The sequence below is a fragment of the Tamandua tetradactyla genome, chromosome 2 (assembly GCF_023851605.1).
Source record: "Tamandua tetradactyla isolate mTamTet1 chromosome 2, mTamTet1.pri, whole genome shotgun sequence".
Lineage (NCBI taxonomy): Eukaryota > Metazoa > Chordata > Mammalia > Pilosa > Myrmecophagidae > Tamandua > Tamandua tetradactyla.
In genome coordinates, this window is record NC_135328.1 from 69,315,688 (window position 1) to 69,329,138 (window position 13,451).

The 13,451-nt window shown below is 38.7% G+C and overlaps 1 protein-coding gene and 1 non-coding gene across 6 annotated transcripts in view; both read right to left on the bottom strand.

The window, feature by feature from the left end:
• Window positions 1–13,451, bottom strand: part of IFT74 (intraflagellar transport 74) — a 126,779-nt gene that overhangs the window by 103,728 nt on the left and 9,600 nt on the right. For 3 of the 5 annotated variants that reach the window (XM_077148000.1, XM_077147999.1, XM_077148001.1), the window contains exons 2-3: window positions 10,211–10,348; window positions 4,673–4,808 (exon numbers count right to left, since the gene is read on the bottom strand). In XM_077148000.1, the coding sequence (XP_077004115.1) occupies window positions 4,673–4,808; window positions 10,211–10,330 (256 nt within the window). In that variant the 5' untranslated portion in view covers window positions 10,331–10,348. The remainder of the gene's footprint in view (window positions 1–4,672; window positions 4,809–10,210; window positions 10,349–13,451) is intronic. The other 2 variants (XM_077148002.1, XM_077148003.1) reach the window with 1 other exon arrangement.
• LOC143675143 (U6 spliceosomal RNA) lies at window positions 7,621–7,727 on the bottom strand. Its single transcript, XR_013171387.1, has one exon. It is a non-coding gene; the product is annotated as a U6 spliceosomal RNA (small nuclear RNA).

A 13,451-nucleotide genomic window follows, 5' to 3' on the forward strand; every position in this document is an offset into this window, starting at 1 on the left:
ATCTGGCCCTGGACTTTTCTTTGTAGGAAGATTTTTGATGACTGAATCTCTTTACTTGTGATTGGTTTGTTAAGGACTTTCATTCTTCTTGAGTCAGTGTAGTTTGTTTGAGTGTTTCCAGGAATTTGTCCACTTCATCTAAGTTGTCTAGTTTGTTGGCATGTAGTTGTTCATAGTATTGTCCTATGCTTTCTTTTATTTCTTCAGGGTCTGTGGTAATGACCCCCTCTCATTTCTGATTTTTTTTTTTTTTTTTGCATCCTCTTTTTTTGTCAGTCTTGGTAGTGGCCCATCGATTTTATTGATTTTTCTCAAAGAACCACTTTTGGCTTTATGAATTCTTTCTATTGTTCTTTTGTCCTTCCATTCATTTAACTCGGCTTTAATCTTTGTTATTTCTCTTCTTCTAACTGCTTTGGGGTTAGTATGGCTGTTCTTTCTCAAGTTCCTCCAGGTGAGCAGTTAAGTTCTCGATTTTCGCTCTTTCTTGTTTCTTAATACAGGCATTAAGGGCAATAAATCTCTCTCTCAGCACAGCCTTTGCTGCATCCTGTACATTCTGATATGCTGTATTCTCATTTTCCTTTGTCTCCAGATAGCAACTGATTTCTCTAACAATTTCTTCTTTGACCCAATGGTAGTTTAAAAGTGTGTTATGTACGCTTCATATGTTTATGAAAGTTCTCATTCTTTGGTGGTTATTGATAGCCAGCTCCATTCTATTGTGATCAGAACAGGTGCTTTGAATAATTTCGATATTTTGAATTTATAAAGACCTGATTTGGGTCTCAGCATATGATCAATCCTGGAGAATGTTCTATGAGCACTACAGAAGAATGTATATCCTGGTACTCGGGGTATAATGACCTATATATGACTGTTAGGTCTAATTCATTTGTCAAGTTGTTTAACTTCTCTATTTCCTTCTTGATCCTCCTTCTGGTTTTCTACTATAGAGGAGAGTGGTATATTGAAGTCTCCTGCTATTATTGTTGAAACATATATTACTCCCTTTAGTTCTGCCAATGTCTGTCTCATGTACTTTGGGGCTCCTTGACTGGGAGCATAAACACTTATGATTGTTATTTCTTCTTGGTGAATTGTTCCTTTTATTAATATATAGTGCCTTTCTTTGTCTCTTATGATGTCTTTACATTTAAGTCTATTTTGTCCAATATTAGTATACTAATACATAGTATAGTATATATTATTATATCGGACTCCTGCGTTCTTTTGGTTACAACTTACATGAAACATCTTTTTCCATCCTTTTACTTTCAATCAATATGTATCCTGGTATCTAAAATGAGTCTCTTGCAAGCAGCATAAAGCTGGATTATATTTCTTAATTCATTCTGCCAATCTGTATCTTTTAACTGGAAAGTTTAGTCCATTAACATTTAAAGTTAATACTGAAAAGGGTTTCTTAAATCTATCATCTTATCCTTTGGATTTTGTTTGTCCCATCTATATATATTCTTTTTCCCTCTATCTCTTTTTATCCTTTAAGTTACCCTTACTTGTACTCTTCAAGTCTCCAGACCTCCCTCTCCTGTCTTTTTTTTTCCCAATAAGCAGAGCTCTCTTAAGTATTTTTTGTAGGGCCAGTCTCTTGTTGATAAATTCTTTCAGGATCTGTTTGTCTGTGAAAACTTTAATCTCTCCCTCAGTTTTGAAGGACAATTTGGCTGGGTACAGAATTCTTGGCTGGAAGTCTTTCTCTTTCAGGATCTTAAATATATCATATCACTGCCTTCTACCCTCCATGATGCCAGCTGAGTAGTCTGAATTCAGTCTTATGTAGCTCCCTTGTATGTAATTGATTGTTTTTCTCCTGCTGCTTTCAGGATTTTCTGCTTCTCTTCACCATTTGACAGACTGAATTGTATGTGTCTTGGAGAAGGTTTATTTGGATTTATTCTGTTTGGCATTTGTTGGGCTTCTTGTGTCCTTTATAAGGGTTGGGAAGTTTCCCCCAATATTTCCTCAACTAATCTTCCTAGCCCTTTACTCTTCTCCTTCTGGGACATCAATGATTCTTATATTTTTGTGCTTGTTTCGTCCATCATTTCCTTGAGATCCAGTTCAAATTTTTCCATCTTTTTTGCTACTTGCTGGGGTTTTTTTTGTTGTTTGTTTTTTTTAACATGGGGAGGCACCGGGAATCGAACCTGGGTCTCCGGCATGGCAGGCAAGAACTCTGCCTGCTGAACCACCATGACCCACCCACCACTTGTTTTGAGTGGTCGAAATTAGTTGTTCTACTCTAGTTCGCTTATTCTTTCTTCTGCCTCTTCAAATATGCTGTTGTGTGTCTCTAGTATATTTATGATTTTGTCTACAGCATCTTTAATCTCTGTGATATATGCTATTTTTCTATTTATTCATTCCAATTCCTCTTTATGCTCTCGTAGTGTCTTCTTGATCTCCTTTATGTCATTATTCAACCCCCTTATTTTACTTAGTAGAGTTATATGAACATTTTTAATGAATTGTTCCAAAGTCTGTGTCTCCGCCAGTGTTTTAATTTGGTCATTAGGCTGGGCTATATCTGTCTGCATCTTGATACGCTCAGTGATCGATCTTCTACTGTCTTCCAGGCATGCAAATATCTTGATAAGTTTACTTTGGAGGTTGATTCCCTTCAATAGTCTAAAGCTTTGTATTTACAGGATGGATGTGGAGCAGGATGCAGGGTGCGGAGTGGGGCACAACAGTGATGCATTGCTGTGCATATCTAGGCACAGGTTGGGGACGCGACACTGGTGCCTGTGAGCATGAGGTGTAGGTCTTAGAGTTACAGAGGTGAGGTGCAGGGCCTGTAGGTATGTGGTATAGTTCAGGCAAACACTAGGGTGCAGGAACGGGGGTAGCGTTGGGGACACAGAGGTAGAGTGCTGTGGGATCCATAGGGCCCTGGATGCAGATATTGGAGTGTGCAGGGGTGGTCACAGGGTTTGAGGGATGTGGGTGGGTGGGTGGGATGGCGTCGGCCCCAGGTATGGAGAGGGCTGGAGCAGGTGTTCACGTGTATTCAGGGTGGGGTCTATATAGCACAGATGCGCACAGGAGTACCTGCCAGGTATAGGAACAGGGCGCTTGTGCCCGGGGGCGGGGGTGACATGTTTGCAGGGCTAGGGGTTGGGGTACAGAGTAAAGAAGTCGGTGCACAAATGTGAGGGTGCCCATCGATGGGGAGGATGTGGTTGTGCAGGTACACGGGTCTGGGGGGCCTGGTGTATGCTGGTCTAGAGGGCAGGGCCCTTATGTGTGCATGAGCAGAGTGGCAGAGCTCAGTGGCAGCAGGCCGGAGTTGTACCTGTGGGTGTGGCCCAGATGCATAGGTCAGCAGTTGCCCAAAGCTGGGGGGTGTGAATGGGGGAACATGTACGTCCATAGATCTGGGTGGGCCATAAACTGATGTACACATGAGCAGAGCCCAGGGTGGGGTTGCACAACAGTAAGAGTCGGGGTCAGGTGTAGCTTGGGTATGAAGGTAAGCACCTGCAGCCTTCATGTGCTGGCAACCGCTTGCAGGAGGCAGGAAGGGAGAGGTGGGTCTTGGGAGGGCTGGGGCAAGACTGCTATTATGCAGGAGATGTAGGTTGGGCATGGGGAGGGTGCGGGGGCATCTGGAGCAGGGGTATAGGTCATGGCATTCAGTGCATGGGGTGTGGGGTGAGTCACGGTTTGTGGGGCTGAGCCGGTAAAGGAAGCACATTCAAGGAACGTGGCTTGGCTTATTTTCTACTCCCAGTCTCCCCATGTGCACTCCTGAGGGCTCCAGGCTTCCGTGTGGAAAGGGGCATGCTAGGCTGCTTGCACCAGCTGGATGGTCTCTGGTTCTCCGTGTCTCAATTCTTCACTTTTGCAACCAGGGCCCCCCTATGTGGTACAGAAGACCCTCCCGGGTCACTTACACACTGGAATCACCATCTCAGATGCCTTCCCATCCCTTCTCTAGCTGTCCCTTGGAGCAAGGGTGAACTCGATCTATTCTATTCATCCATCTTCCAGGAACTTCCCTCTACATAGTATATATTATATTCAATTTTGTATGGAGAATATCTTCATGCCAAATAAATCATTTGTCAATAACACATTAAACAAAAAACTTCATAAAACAGTTCACCATATTTGGTTTATATTTACCACAGTACAATTTTTTTAATAACAACATAAAGTGTACCTGTTATACCTTTCCAAATACATAGAGAAGCATAATGAGAGATGCAGAACAAATCTGTAAGCCTCATTTCCTTACTTAAGCATTACTATGGAGTACTAAATATTACAAAAAGGAACATATCTTCACTTTTCTGATAAGTACACAAATATTTTGAGTCATTTTGATATTTAAAAAATCATAAAGTTTATAGAATAGAAATCTAATTTTCAATCCTGAGTGTTTCTTCAAATTATTTCAAATTTCTTCAAGTTCTAGCAAAGTTACATGTTCGGAAAAATGAACATCAAAATGACTCCTATAAGTATATAGCTTTCTAGTTCACAAAGCATTTTCACATTCATTCTCTCTTTAACCCCCAAAACAATTTTGTGAATCAAGGAATAAGGAATGAATAAAACAGCCTCTTTCATACCATAATACTGATTTAGTAATATAATTCTGTACTATTTCTTGTACAAAATATTCTCATCTTAAAACAGATACCTTTCATCCCAGTTTTCATTCCACTCAAACCTTGCTGTGTTACAGGACGATCTGCAACTTTGATTTGAGAAGAAAGAACTCCTCCTGTCCCTATGGGACCACCACGAGAGCCTGGTCTTGCTGTTCCAGGTGGCATCTAAATGAAAAACAAGATTTCCCCTGTATTAAGCTGGGAAAATCCCATACCTCCATTATTGTAAGACTGCAAAGAGTATTTTAAAAAACAATAAAATTCTGCACAATGTATTGAATATTCCTTATATTGTCTGAATGTCTGAAATAATAAATAATATTCACCACTGCTAACTAATAAATTTCTTTAATATTTAAAATTCTTTGTATATATTACAAAGCTACAGTGGTCAAAACAGCATGGTACTGGTACAGGATAGATGTACTGACCAATGGAATCGAACTGAGAACTCAGAAAAGAGTCCCACATCTATGGCCAATTGATTTTTGACGAGGCTGCCAAGTAGACTCAATTAGGAAAGAATAGACTCTTCAACAAATAGTACTGGGAGAACTCGATATCTAGATGCAAAAGAATGAAAGAGGACCCCTATCTCACAGCATATTTAAAATTAACTCAAAATAGATCAAGCCCTAAATAAAAGAGCCAGGACTATAAAACTACTAGAAGAAAATGTAGGGAAGGATCTTCAGGATCTTGTGTTAGGCAATGAGCTTTTTATACTACACACCCAAAGCACAAGTAACAAAAGAAAAAAACGGATAAATGGGACTGCCTCAAAATTTAAAATTTTTGTACATCAAAGCACTTTAAAACAGAAATGAAAACACAACCTATTCAATGGGAGAAAATATTTGAAAACTACATATTTGATAAGGGTTTAATATTGAGAATATATAAAGAAATCCTACAACTCAATAATAAAATGACAAAGAATTCAGTTTAAAAACTGGCAAAACATTTGACTAGACATTTCTACAAAGAGGATATACGAATGACTAAAAGCACATAGAAAATGCTGAATATCACTAGCTATTTGATTGCAAATCAAAACCACAATGAGGTATCATTTCACACCCACTAGAATGGTTACTATTTTAAAAAAAAACAGAAAATTACAAGGTTAGAGAGGACATGGAGAAATAGGGACACTCATTCATTGTCGGTGGGAACATAAAATGTGCAGCTGCTGTGGAAGACAGATTGGGAATTCCTCAGGAAGCTAAGTATAGAATTACCATATAACCCGGCAACGCCTCTACTGGGCATATACCAAAAACGATGGAAATCAGGGACTCGAACCGGTATTTGCATACTGACATTTACAACAGCGTAATTCACAATTGCCAAAAGATGGAAGCAACCCAAGTGTTCATCAACCAACAAATGGATAAAGAAAATGCGGTATATACACATGATGGAATATTATTCAGCCATGAAAAAGAATGAAGTCATGATGCATGTGACAACATGGATGAACCTTAAGAACATTGTACTGAGTGAAATGGTAGACAAAAGGAAGAATACTGATTGATCTCACTGATATAAACTAATTATAATAAGCAAACTTATAGAATTAGAATCTAGAATATGTTACCAGGGGATAGAATGGGGTAGAGAATGGAGAGTTTATACTTAATTTGCACAGAATTTCAATTTAGGTTTATTGTAAAGGTTTAGAAGTGGATGATGGTGATGGTAGCACATTATTGCGAGTATAATTAACAGTGCTGAACTATGTACGTGAATGTGGTTGTAGGGCAAAGTTTGGGGTCTTGTATGTTACTAGAATGAAAGAAGATAAAACATGGGAATGTATAACACAGTGAACCCTGTTGAGGATGATGGACTGGAGTTAGTAGTATAAGAGTGTCTTTCATGAATTATAACAAATATACAACATTAATTGGTGTTAACAAATACACAACATTAAAAAGGTGTTAAAAACAAGGAGGTATATAGGAAAAAATACATCTAAGGTAAACTATGAACTGTAGTTAATATGGCTAATTTAATATTCTTTCATTAGTTTTAACAAAGGTACAACACTAATACACAGTGTCAATAATGGAGGGTATATGGAAATGCTATATTTTCCACATGATTTTTCTATAAACCTATAACCTTTCTAATTAGGAATAATAATTAAAACATTTTAAGTATAGACATTATTTATAATACCCCAAACTGGAAAGGAGCTAAATGTGCACCACAGGAAATGGTTAAATAAGTTAAAAAAACAAAAGTAGTTTACAAAACATTATTTATGATTCCATTTTTTCAAAACAAAAAAAGTCTAGAAGACCATACAGAAAAATAGTAATAGAGTTATCTCTCTACATAATGAGATTGTAGTTGATTTTTATTTTGTTCTTTATAAAATTCGGTGTTTTCAGCATTATTTTGAGTATATATAACTTTAAAAATCAGAGGAAAAATAAGAATTATTTTCATTTAAAAAAAAAGGGATAGAATTCCACCCACAAGATGGCCTGTAAATGTTAAAGGGCTTACATAATTCAGCAAGCATTACTATTATTGCTGATTCTCTACATGATTCTCTACTTCAGGCGTCCAAATTACAATATAACATTATTGTGCCTGAGGAAAGGATAAAAAGGTTTCTTCTCATCATTTCATAAAATATGTACAGGTATGGGAAAGTATAAAAACCTGAAACTATTCTAAGATATCGCTCCCTTCTCTATTTATCTTTCTTTTCCCCTTTTCCATTCTTTTCTCCACCTCATCAGCTCCCCCGCCACTTCTCTCCCAAAAAGCAAAGAAGTAATATGAGAATGTGGTAGAAGTTTATTAGATACTGGTTGGCTACAACCATTTCTATTCAATTTTACATATTGTTAATCTTGTTAGCTTACAGTCTCTAATCCTATCAATTTAAACAGCATTTAAGTGATTCTGAGAATTACTTGGGAATTAAAAAAAATTTTTAATGCAATTCCATTTACTGCTTAAAAATATGGAACACTTCATGAATTTGTGTGTCATCCTCGTACAGGGGCCATGCTAATCTTCTCTGTATCGTTCCAATTTTAGTATATGTGCTGTCGAAACAAGCACTAAAAAATTTCTGAGTTTACAACAGTAATGCATTCCAGAGAATAATGACACAGGGACACTGTCAACTACAAATTCTAAAAAGAGTTCAGAATTATCCTTAGTGATCCTTGGGAGAGAATGCTACCTTTCCCCCTAGTTAAACTCTGAATAATTTCCTCTTCAACTATATGTAAACATAATTCTTGCATCTACTTAAATAACTGTGCTATTATTTTTTCATTTGCTAGATGAAACCATAGAGAAGAAAATAAAAATTAAAACTGTACACATTAAATGTATAAAGTTCTTATCTGAACAACAGAAATGTTTTGGCAATAGATGGTGGTGATGGTAGCATAACATTGTGAATGTTAATTAACAGAATTGAAATAGATATCTGAATATGATTAAAAGGGGAAACATTATTGTATATATGGTAATGGAATACAAATATTTTTAAAAATCCATGAACCTGTACCACACAAATAATAACCCTAAGTTAAATCATGAACTGTAATTAATAGCACAATTGTAAAAATGTGCTTTCATCAATTTTAACAAAGGTATCATACCAACACAAAGTATTAATAATAGGGTTGGGTTCTAGTTTGCTAGCTGCTGGAATGCAGTATATCAGAAACAGAATGGCTTTTAAAAACGGGAATTTAGCAAGTTACTAGTTTATAGTTCTAAGGCTGAGAAAATATCCCAATTAAAGCAAGTCTATAGAAATGTCCAATCAAAGGCACCCATCCAGGGAAAGATACCTTGGTTCAAGAAGACTGATGAAGTTCAGGGTTTCTCTCTCAAGTGAGAAGGCACATGGTGAACACAGTCAGGGTTTCTCACTCAGCTGGAAGGGCATATGGCAAGCATGGCGTTATTTGTTAGCTTTCTCTCCTGGCTTCCTGTTTCACGAAGCTCCCCGGGAGGTGTTTTCAATCTTCATCTCCAAAGGTCGCTGGCTAGTGGACTCTCTGCTTTGTGGTGCTGCAGAATTCTCTGCTTTCTCTGAATCTCCTTCATTCTCCAGAGTGTTTCCTCTTTTATGGAACTTCAGAAACTAATAAAGACCCACCCAAATGAGTGGAGACATGCCTCTATCTAATCCAGTTTAACAATCACTCTTGATTAAATCGTATCTCCAGGGAAATGATCTGATTACAGTTTCAAATTTATAGTATTGAATAGGGATTATTCTACCTTTATTAAATGGGATTTAGATTAAAACATGGCTTTTCTAGGGTACATACATTCTTTCAAACCAGCACAGGTGGTACATGGGAATCCTGTATTTTATGCATAAAGGTTCTGTAAATCCACAATTTCTCTAATAAAAACAATATTTTAACTGCACACATTAAAAAGAGTGAAGTATATTTTCAAACTTCAACTTCTGTGCAAGACCAAAGAGAGAGATGTTTATTTGGTGTAAAACTTATATTCTGAGTAGTACATTATCTAATTTAACTTGCATGGTCATTTTACTTGAACACCATAATTATACAGAATCTTGAATAGGGTATGAGATCTTGTTTGTACAGGTTAGTGTGATGCCCCGATATAGCCCAGAGAAATTTGGACAGAGAATAAAAAATATTGACAAATTTCCCCTGAGGGACTGGGGAGAAAGGAGGAAATATTAAACTTCCCCATCTGGGGAATTCCTGATATTCTCATAAGCAGTGGGGACAACCAACTCAACAGGTTGAGCCCTTGTTCTCAGGGCTCACCCACATGAAGCTTATTCCTGCAAAGGAGAACCTAAGCCTACTTATAATTATGCCTAAGAATCACCCCAAAGAACCTCTTTTGTTGCTCAGATGTGGCCTCTCTCTAAGCCAACTCAATAGTTGAACTCACTGCCCTTTCTACTACATGGGATCCGACTCCCAGAGGTGTAAATCTCCTTGGTAATGTGGATGCGTCTTGATTGTTTTACTGGTGTCCTATAAAAGAGGAAACATTTTGGAGAATGAGAGATCTCTGAGAGAGCAGAGAATGACATAGCCACGAGAAGCAGAGTTTACCAGCCAGCAAACTTTGGAGATGAAGAAGGAAAACACCTCCCGGAGAGCTTCATGCAACAGAAAGTCAGGAGAGAAAGCTAGAAGATGACGCCATACTTGCCATGTGCCCTTCCAGTTGAGAGAGAAACCTTGACTTTGTTCACCATGTGCCTTCTCACTTGAGAGAGAGACCCTGAACGTCATCAGCCTTCTTGAACCAAGGTATCTTTCCCTGAATGCCTTTGATTGGACATTTCTACAAGCTTGCTTTAATTGGGACATTTTCTTGGCCTTAGAACTGTAAACTAGCAACTTATTAAATTCCCCTTTTAAAAAGCCATTCCGTTCCTGATATATTGCATTCTGGTAGCTAGCAAACTAGAACATGTGCTAACAGAATAAAGGGACAACAAAGAAAAATCTCATAGTAGAGAGGATTTTCAACTTCTACAAGAACACATACACAAACATTAAATTGATTTGTTTTAAACTTACTCCAGTTGCCACTCGAATATTTCCTGATGGGGGTCGTATTCCAGAAGGAGGTCTTCCTAGTAATCCAATTCCACCTCGTGAAATGGGGCGAGCTGCTGAAGATTTGTGATTACTGGCCATTGCTTGTTCAATTAACCACTGTTTGGAAAAAAATATTTTAAATTCTCCTTTGATTCTTCTCTTCCCTCAAACGTTTAATTCATGGTGAATTTTCTTGCAAACTGCCATTCCAGGTACTTGGAATGAACTAAACCTGCTCAAATTTTATTCATATTTGACATTAATGTTCCATTTAGAACCATGAGATCATTGATTACAGCATGTGTTCCTCATCTTCCTATTATCTAACCAAAATTTAGGCCCCTGTAGGGGGACTTCCGGAGAAGATGGCGGCTTAGTAAGACACGCGGGTCTTAGTTCCTCCTCCAGAACAGCTATTAAAGAAATAGAAACGGTACAGAACAGTTCCCAAAGCCACGACAGAGACCAAAAAGACAGCGTACCCAATTGTGGAAAGGGTGAGCCGGCAGGGAGAATCCGCTGCGGTGAGATACCCGAGGGGCGCACGCTTCCCCGGGCCGGGGCGGCTGGCGGCTGGAGTCCCTCCCTCCCTCCTTCCCGGGCTGGCTGGGAGAATTGGACAGGCGGTCCCCTCAAGCCATGGTGGACGGCGCCCCCCCCCCCATGCGGGGCCACCCGGGCAGGCTGGGAGAATTGGATACGAGGTCCCCTACCCGTGGAGGCCGGCGACCGGGGTCCCTTCCACACACGTGGCTTCCCGGTCCGGCTGGTAATGTTGGACCGGCATTCCCCCAAGTCGTGGCGGCCGGTGCCCCACCCCACGCTTGGCTCCCCGGGCCAGCTGGGAGATTTGGACCAGCACTCCCCCAAGCTGCTTCGACTGGCGACCCTCCCCCACAGCGAGTTTCCCAAAGTTAAAGGAGCCACAGCATCCTTTACTGGTGGGACCTGCAGACAGACGAGTGCCACGAGCGCCACATACTGGGCAGGATAAGAAAAACAGAGCCCAGAGATTTCACAGGAAAATCTTTCACCCTGCTGGGTCCCACACCCAGGGAAACTGATTAAATGCTCAGACACCAGCAGAAAATAACAGAACACGCTAGGAAAATTGAAGATATGGCCCAGTCAAAGGAACAAACCAATAGTTCAAATGAGATACAGGAGCTGAGACAACTAATTCTCAATATACGAACAGAAATGGAAAACCTCTTCAAAAACCAAATCAATAAATTGAGGGAGGACATGAAGAAGACATGGGCTGAACAAAAAGAAGAAGCAGAAAAGCTGAAAAAACAAATCACAGAACTTATGGGAGTGAAGGACAAAGTAGAAAAAATGGAAAAAACAATGGATACCTACAATGATAGACTTAAAGAGACTGAAGCTACAATTAGTGAACTGGAGGATGGAACATCTGAATTCCAAAAAGAAACAGAAACTATAGGGAAAAGAATGGAAAAATTTGAGCAGGGGATCAGGGAACTGAATGATAATATGAAGCGCACGAATATACGTGCTGGGGGTGTCCCAGAAGGAGAAGAGAAGGGAAAAAGAGAAAAACTAATGGAAGAAATTATCACTGAAAATTTGCCAACTCTTATGAAAGACATAAAATTACAGATCCAAGAAGTGCAGCGCACCCCAAAGAGAATAGACCCAAATAGGCGTTCTCCAAGACACTTACTAGTTAGAATGTCAGAGGTCAAAGAGAAAGAAAGGATCTTGAAAGCAGCAAGAGAAAAACAATCCATCATATACAAGGGAAACCCAATAAGACTATGTGTAGATTTCTCAGCAGAAACCATGGAAGTTAGAAGACAGTGGGATGATACATTTAAATTACTAAAAGAGAAAAACTGCCAACCAAGACTTCTATATCCAGCAAAATTGTCCTTCAAAAATGAGGGAGAAATTAAAACATTCTCAGACAAAAAGTCACTGAGAGAATTTGTGACCAAGAGACCAGCTCTGCAAGAAATACTAAAGGGAGCACTAGAGTCAGATACGAAAAGACAGAAGAGAGAGGTATGGAGAAGAGTGAAGAAAGAAGGTAAATCAGATATGATATATATAATACAAAAGGCAAAATGGTAGAGTAAAATATTATCCAAACAGTAATAACACTAAATGTTAATGGACTGAATTACCCAATCAAAAGACATAGACTGGCAGAATGGATTAAAAAACAGGATCCTTCTATATGCTGTCTACAGGAAACACATTTTAGCCCCAAAGATAAACATAGGTTGAAAGTGAAAGGTTGGGAAAAGATATTTCATGCAAATAACAACCAGAAAAGAGTAGGAGTAGCTATACTAATATCCAACAAATTGGACTTCAAATGTAAAACAGTTAAAAGAGACAAAGAAGGACACTATCTACTAATAAAAGGAACAATGAAACAAGAAGACATAACAATCATAAATATTTATGCACCAAACCAGAATGCCCCAAAATACGTGAGGAATACACTGCAAACACTGTAAAGGGAAATAGACACATATACCATAATAGTGGGAGACTTCAATTCACCACTCTCATCAATGGACAGAACATCTAGACAGAGGATCAACAAAGAAATAGAGAATCTGAATATTACTATAAATGAGCTAGACTTAACAGACATTTATAGGACATTACATCCCACAACAGCAGGACACACCGTTTTTTCAAGTGCTCATGGATCATTCTCAAAGATAGACCATATGCTGGGTCACAAAGCAAGTCTTAACAAACTTAAAAAGATTGAAATCATACACAACACTTTCTCGGATCGTAAAGGAATGAAGTTGGAAATCAATAACAGGCGGAGTGCGAGAAAATTCACAAATACGTGGAGGCTCAACAACACTCTCTTAAATAACGAGTGGGTCAAGGAAGAAATTGCAAGAGAAATTAGTAAATATCTTGAGGCGAATGAAAACGAAAACACAACATATCAAAACCTATGGGATGCAGCAAAGGCAGTGCTAAGAGGGAAATTTATTGCCCTAAATGCCTATATCAGAAAAGAAGAAAAGACAAAAATTCAGGAATTCACTGTCCACTTGGAAGAACTGGAGAAAAAACAGCAAACTAACCCCAAAGCAAGCAAAAGGAAAGAAATAACAAAGATTAGAGCAGAAATAAATGAAATTGAAAACATGAAAACAATAGAGAAAATCAATAAGGCCAGAAGTTGGTTCTATGAGAAAATCAATAAGATTGATGGGCCCTT